This window comes from Gavialis gangeticus, unplaced genomic scaffold (genome assembly GCF_001723915.1).
Source record: "Gavialis gangeticus isolate Ggan-Ray unplaced genomic scaffold, GavGan_comp1, whole genome shotgun sequence".
In the NCBI taxonomy this organism is placed as follows: domain Eukaryota; kingdom Metazoa; phylum Chordata; order Crocodylia; family Gavialidae; genus Gavialis; species Gavialis gangeticus.
The window spans coordinates 50,712,422-50,719,882 of NW_017729034.1; the positions used below are offsets into that span (position 1 = coordinate 50,712,422).

A 7,461-nucleotide genomic window follows, 5' to 3' on the forward strand; every position below is an offset into this window, starting at 1 on the left:
CCCCCCCCCCCCATGCCAGCAAACTTCTGTTTATCACAGAATTTCAACTTTCCTGAGGAAGAGAGTAAAGTGAAGGGCATTTTAGTTGATGTGAATTTTATACTGAATATAACTTGTCTTACAGTACTCAAAAGCGGCAAATAACACCAAAGAGTTGGAAGACTGTGAACAAGCTAACAAACTAGGAGCAGTGAACAGTACATTAAGGTAAGCTGTGCTTAAAGTTAAATAGTACAAATGAAGGACAGAAGTTCATTTATACCAGAGTTTGGTAAACTTTCCTTAACAGCAGATGGAACTAACCTTGCTCAGTTTTGGGTAAGCTAGCACATATAGCTTATTGTGTTTGTGCTCAGGGGATGGGGTTGTATGATACCTTGAAGTCAAGAAAAGGGTGCAATATAATTTTAGATGATTTTTCTTTGTTGGAATATTGTATTCACTATAATCAGTATGAAACATACCAGAGTTCAGGAAAGAACAAGAGAACTAGATTTTCCTCCCTGACTTGTATCCTGGGAAGGATCTGATCTGTAATATGAGAGGGAGGAATTCTTGCTGATGCAACACATTTCCCTTCACACATTTTAAATTGGCATCTTTCATAGGCAAAAGTCACCCTGACTGTAATTTTAAAGGCCTGAATACATCATTCTTGATGTGACGGGCACAGTCGGTTTACTTCTGACAGAGAGCTCCTGGTGGGTTGGAAATGGCCAGTGTCAGGCAAGGAAGTGGCAGGTAACTTCAGAATATACTTTTGTCACAATTTTTTCCTGTAAAGTGCTGAAGAATCTCTTTTTAAAGACACTTATGGAAGAGGTAGGTTACATTTTAAAGACCTCTATACCTTTCAGAGTAAATCAGAACTAGCCTTCTGCTTAACCAGGATCCTTCCCTGCCCCCCACCCCACGCCAAGTTTTGACTGAAGCCAACAAGGTGAAGTGGTACCTGGGGCTGCAGAAAGCACAAAGTCTGCCTAGGTGGTATGCGTGAAGTTGGGTTCCTCTCACCTTGTGTGCATGTGCATGTTTGTGAGGAGCGGGGCAACATTGTGGCCTGTTTAGTTTGCAGCTACCCTCTGTGGCTTCCCTGTTTGCTCAGTTACTTTGAACTTCAGAGCAGGACACATCTTCCTAGACTTATTAGAAGGATCGTCCCCTTGCCTCCCCATCACCCCTTGGGGAAGGGCTTAGGTTGGTGTTTAAGCTGTTGGTTCAGGCACTTACAACTTTGTGTGAATATCAGTTTTGATTACTGAAAGTGCTTTGATTCTTCAGTGGACTGTTAGTAGAATTTACCTAAATAAACAAATACCCCTAGTACTGTTTCCTTTATTTTCAAGGCACATAGGGTTTTTTTTACTGTGCGATAGATTATTAGTGATGGCCTTGAAATTTGGTAATAAGTGGCTTACATTTTGGGTGAAAAGGGTTAACAACTAAAGACCTAAAAATACTACAAAATGTTTTGTGAGCAAGGGTTAAGGAAGTGTTTTAAGTTCAGTTACTTAAAAAAAAAAAAAAAAAAATCTATACATACAATCATTTATAATGATATGTTAGAAAACACTGTCAGTTTTGTACTATAATATATAAGGAACCTACCAAAATCAAGGAGGCAGGTGGCTGATTTTGCAGGCAGATCATGGGGCCACGTGCCATTTTTGTGGGCTTATCATGGCTGGCTGCCCCCATGCCTCTGGCTAAAAGGCTGCAGTGGCCTTGCCCCTCACCACTGTGGCTTCATGATCAGCAGCTCTCTTAGCCAATTGGAAGAGAAGGGAGTGGCTGCCATCTTGGCTGCTCCACTTCATGACATCAGCTTCCTCCTCGCCTGGCAAGCTGCCAGGCCAGGCTGCAGTGGCCATTAGTATGCTGGTTCCCACTAGGGAGCCAGCATTTTATTTTTAGTAAGGTTTTTTTTTTTTCGTTTTGCAGACAATGTGTGATTTTTGTGGTTTCCACATAATTGTGAATTGAGTAGGTCCCTAATAATACAGAATACAAAGCAGTCTTCCATGGCAGAGATTTGTTTTTGTTTTGCAGAGTTTTCTCTATAGTGAGGGTGGATGGCCAACCTGTGGCACAAGTGGCCTAGGTACCTCTGTGAGACGTGAGACAGATTGGGGAGGAGAGAGGTCAGGGAGTAAAAAGCAGATCAAGATGGAGCACTCGGCAGGGAACGGAAAAATGGGAAATTGGGCAAGGGAAGGGATTGGAGTGGCACAGAGTGTGGGAATGGGGCTGATTTGTAGTGCTCCTGCCAAAAAGGTTGCCCCCATTCTGCTTAGTAGTATGTAATAAAGTTCTTGTTCATGCTTTGTCGGGTTTATGTTAATTAACAACTAACAAGCAATAGGTCATTAACATGTTGAACCACATCTACAGTCATTTAAAAAATTAATTCCAGAAGTAGTATGAAAATGAATGTCAGTTTTCTATATCTAATGTACTTGGTTTATGAATGTTAATTTTGACATTATTCATGTATATGTTTAAAATAAAATATTTTAAGTCAAATGAAATTCACTGTTTGTTTCTCTTGTTCTCTCTGTCTCTTTTTCCCCTCCCTCTTTTAGTAACCAAAGTAAAGAGGCTTTCATTGACTGGGCAAGATATGATGATTCACAGGACCATTTTTGTGAACTTGATGGTAAATGGAAGAAACTTCAGGTTTTTTGTTGTTATGTTCACTAAAAATCTGACTAATCGATTTAAAAAAAAAACAAATTTACTTTATAATAACTGTTACTAAACAAACGGAAAGGTATTGTGCAAATAACTACTGAAAGAAAGATTCACTTCAATGTTATATTGAGTGGTTAAATAAGATATCGGAACTTGTCACTCCAAGTTCTAAATACTGCATTAATAGAAGGCATCAGCCTCAAATAATGATTTGATGTGCGGCACTTACTAATAACGGGCAGGAAGCCCCTGTTTCAAAAAGGAAAGGAAGAAACTGCATGGGACAATATTTAAAATGTTTTGAGATTCTTTCTACTAGTACAGGAGCTCTAGAACCCACCTCCTGGACAAGCATTTGTTCTCTTTTTACAACCACTTCAGCTGCTGTGTACTTCTTTCCTTCTCAGTTTCTCAAGATGGCTCTATTTTACTGACTGTTTCCCTTTTGCCCCTTGCTGTTCTTTAACAACTTCTGAAGAGATTCTTCACTTCTTTATTAGTAGCATTTTCTTTCATTGCCAGAACAGCTTTCACTTTCCACTTTTTCAGCTCTCTTTAGCAGTATAAGAGTAAGTGCTCAGCAGCATTAATTGGCTTTTTATTTAAGTGTATTAGACATTAGTTACTAGATTTAAAAAAAAACAAACAACAAAACTTTTATTGCAGTTTTTGGCATGGCAAATCACGTCTTATTTTTGTGATCTTTCCAGTTTTCGCTGACCTAAAAAGCAAACAGTTTTAAGTCAGAAAAATATCATTGGATTAATGTTAGAGCATTAGTAAAATGTTTAACTTTTGTGAAAAGTTATTGTTATGACTTCTAAAAAATAATCCTTAAATTAGCTGAAACCAGTTTCTGCAAGGAATAAGGGAAATTACTTAATGAACTTCAATATACAGCTTTTCCTAGTTAAAGAAAGGAAACAGCCTCAAATGCACTGGAAATTAATCCTGGTTAGCAAAAAGGTTAAATTTAATATTTAAAGGGAAAAAAAAACTTAGACTAAAATGTGTTTAAAAATATCAAGTTCCTTTTAGCTAACAGATACAATTTCAGAAACACATCTTGTAAGGTTAGTTAGAACTTTCAGAAAATATGCAAGTTTCCTCCAAAGTGTTTTCACATTTTGGAAACAACTTAATTTGAAAAACTGAGGGGTTGGGTCTGTGTTTTTTGTTTGTTTTGTTTTGGGTTTTTTTTAGTACTAATGTTTTTTTAAAAATCTGCTTAACTTCTAAGTAGGTAAAAATCAGTGGGACTACTTGCATACAGGTATTGTGACACAGGTGAAACAGCTTTCAGGCTTGGGCCTATGTTTAAAATAACTCAAGACTGTAGAATGTGCACCCACAGGAAGTGAAAACTTATAAAATTGCACCTCAGACTTCATCAAATGCAAGATGCATGTTTTCAACCCTGCCTTTCTCATTTATAAATGTTTTTAAAAAACCCAGTCAAACAGTCCAAACAAAGCACTATATTTGCACCCTGGCAGATGTTAAAATAATGGCACAATTCATATCTGAGGAATTATATGCCCCAACAGTGCGTTCTTGTTTGGGACAATTCATCCGATCCCAATCGCTTCACTATGGGGCTGCCCTGCAGATCAGGCAGGAGATGGATCTAGCCTGGACTCTAGGCATGAACTTCATTCTAGCTAGAAACCTGGTGCTGTCCAGTGCTGACAGTCATTGTTGACACCAGCTGGACAGCCTTGGGTCCGCTTTCAGATCTGGGTCTAATGCCAGCATTCATCTGACTGTTGGCACAGGTGAGGCAGCCCACATCTGGAACACAACACACACCATGTGTTCATTTTTAAGGTGCCATATAAACCAGCCACAAAGATGTTTTACTTTATGTGGAATATCTTTGTAGCTGGTTTGCCAATTATGGCTCAGATTGGCTGAATGTATGCCATTTGTAATTTATGGTGCAAACACATTAATCATACCACAAATATAACGTGATGGGGGCCAAAATACTTCCCTTGGCACGAACACATACTTCCATGTTACTGGAAGACAGGTTCCATAAGGAAAGGGTTTTCTTAAAGATGAAAGTTTAAATAGTAGCATAAAGTATATGGTATTTGTGCTAACGTGAGAATAAGCACATGACAATGCTGTCATATTGGTAAGTACACAAATACTATGGTGATGAGACTAGCACAAGAAACTGCATTGATTTTATTCTATCTTCTATTTAATGTTTCCATTTATTTTGTAACTGCACATTACATATAGAATGTGTGTGATGGCATTAAAATCATATTGGAGATCAAAATTATATTATGCCAGTTATCTCACTTTTACATAGTACTGTATAATTGATTGGGTTTTTTTTGTTTTGGTTTTTTTTGTAAATGACTGTAAGGCCTTTTAAAGTGATTAGTTAGAATATGTAACAAAAGGTTTCCTGTTTAGATGAGAGATCTCCAGATGCCCAATATGTGGATTTGCTGCTGAATCCAGAACGTTATACTGGATACAAAGGGCCTTCTGCATGGAGAGTGTGGAACAGCATCTATGAAGAAAACTGCTTCAAGTAACTGGGAAAAGTGGGAAGGTGGCTTATAACTGAAAAATAACATCCTTTCATACAAAAAAAATAAGTTATTCTTATTTTGTTTTTTTCAGGCCTCGATCTGTCTATCGTCCTTTAAATCCGCTGGCACCTAGCAGAGGTAAGTTTCTTAAGTATATTTTGTGCTTGCTAAAAAAAAATAAATCTTCAAATCACTTTTGGTACAATACAGTGTCTTTTTTCCATTACAGAGTATTTAAATTAATATGTTATACTGTAGTTTATGTCTGTTAACATCCTCTTGCGTCACTGTAGTAAGGCATGCTAATCTGAAAGCAGGCAAAATATAGGTAGGGACCTACTTGACTCATGGTTTTGCGGAAACCACAAAAAAGTGTTGTCCACGATTGCCGTGATCACCAGAAAATCTTATGTTGCCTACTATTTCCCATGAACACAACCAAAAAAAAAAAAGCAGCAGTGAGGTAAACTGAGTGAAGGAGCTCTCCACCAATCGGAGGTGAGGGGTGGAGCTGCCAGGGCCCTTCTTTCAATTGGCACCAAGAGGCAGGGCCACAGCTAAATGCCTGCAAAATTGGCTCTTCATGAAAAACCTGTTTTCTCTCCACGACTTACACCAGCTAAATCTTCTGTCTACTGAATATAGGACAAGGTGGCCTCTGAAACAGTTTCTCTCTAAGGAGCACCTTGCCCATCTTCTGTCTTATTTTACCATGTAGAAATACAAACAAGTTGGCAGAAGCAAGATCATGGCATTGAAAGAAAACAATTCTAATCTTACTGTTTTAAAATAGCTTTGATTCTCCCTGGTTGCATGTGCTTAACCTTTTTCCAGCTAAATAATCTCAACAGTCAATAAAACTCTGTATGAGTAAATTAAACTGCATATGTAACTATTTTCTGAATCATGCCTAATCAGATTCTTCATTCCTCACCCCATAAGAGTTAGAAAAATCTTTCCAGGAAAATACTAAAAATCCCTGCGGGCAGGGAGCAAAATGAGGAGGTGGCTGAAACTTAGTTTCGTCACCTTGGTGTTTATGGGCCAGTACAACACAATGTGATGTCTTTTGTTTTGTTTTTTTTCCTTGCTATGTTAATAGTATCTTCTTAATGTTACTGGAAGACGGGTTCCACAAGGAAATGGTTTTCTTAAAGATGAAAGCTTAAATAGTAGCATAAAGTATATGCTATTTGTACTAACAACATTATTATTCAATTTCAAATAAAATGGAATTAGTATAAGATTAAGAATTGATTAATTCAAAAAAGCTATACAACATGAAAAGCTAAGATGCATTTATCAGTATGTAGAACCATGCCAAAACTTAGTCACTGCTTTTTAAAACTGAAGATCTGACAGTTGAATTCAACCAAGAATCCTGTTTTAAAAGCTAATGGCACAGTGCATGCATACTGCATACTGCATGCATAGACACAGGAAGAATCTTTCTCTGTTCAAGCATAGTATTTTAGAGTCCGATTTTTAAAAAATCTGATGTTGACCTCAAAGATAAGCGTTTCTGAGAGAGTAGCAATTTGTTGAGCGTATTTGAGTATTATAGTATATATGTTGTTTTTATACTTCATCTGTTACCTGTGACTTTTAAAGTACTGGCCAGAAGGTCAAGAATGGCTGCTTATCTGATCTCCTTTCTAATTGACCATAGAAACTTGCCCATAATTTTCTTCGTTAAGCCCAGAATTTTCATGTCTTAAGATAAAGCATATAATGTAGAAATGTGCCTAGTTGTGCCCTTACAACTAAAGTTCCTTTAATATACCCTGTTTTAGACCTAAGTTTCCTGTATAAAAGAAAAATTGTCTTGATGCTTAACGAATGATTATTATACTAATATAATATAGTAGGGGACACTTTATTTCCCTTACTGAGTGAAAGCAGCCTTTTTAAAAAATGCTGTATTTTTTTTAATTTACATTTATTTTCTTTCTTCTAGGAGAAGATGATGGTAAGTTGTTTTATAATTTCTATAATAATTCAGTAAAGTCCAATGTTTCTGATTATTCACTTAGGAGCATACGTTTTTCTCTCTAAAGAAATTCTTTCATCTTGGCTGGCTCCTTCAAGTACAGAGAAAGGAAGCAAAAGAGAATTATACATTACTGACTTACTCCATAAGAATATTTGTAAAATAACTTAAGAAATTATGCAAAAAGCAAGAGGAAGAAAAGAAGGGATTTTAATATAGTGTGTCAGC

At 37.0% G+C, this 7,461-nt stretch overlaps 1 protein-coding gene across 1 annotated transcript in view; it reads left to right on the forward strand.

Annotated features, from left to right (window-relative positions):
- The window catches only part of ERO1B (endoplasmic reticulum oxidoreductase 1 beta), a 66,402-nt gene that overhangs the window by 33,067 nt on the left and 25,874 nt on the right, over positions 1-7,461 (forward strand). Inside the window, exons 5-9 of the mRNA XM_019527279.1 lie at positions 125-207; positions 2,583-2,656; positions 5,122-5,242; positions 5,335-5,381; positions 7,201-7,212. Coding sequence (XP_019382824.1) covers positions 125-207; positions 2,583-2,656; positions 5,122-5,242; positions 5,335-5,381; positions 7,201-7,212 — 337 coding nt within the window. The remainder of the gene's footprint in view (positions 1-124; positions 208-2,582; positions 2,657-5,121; positions 5,243-5,334; positions 5,382-7,200; positions 7,213-7,461) is intronic.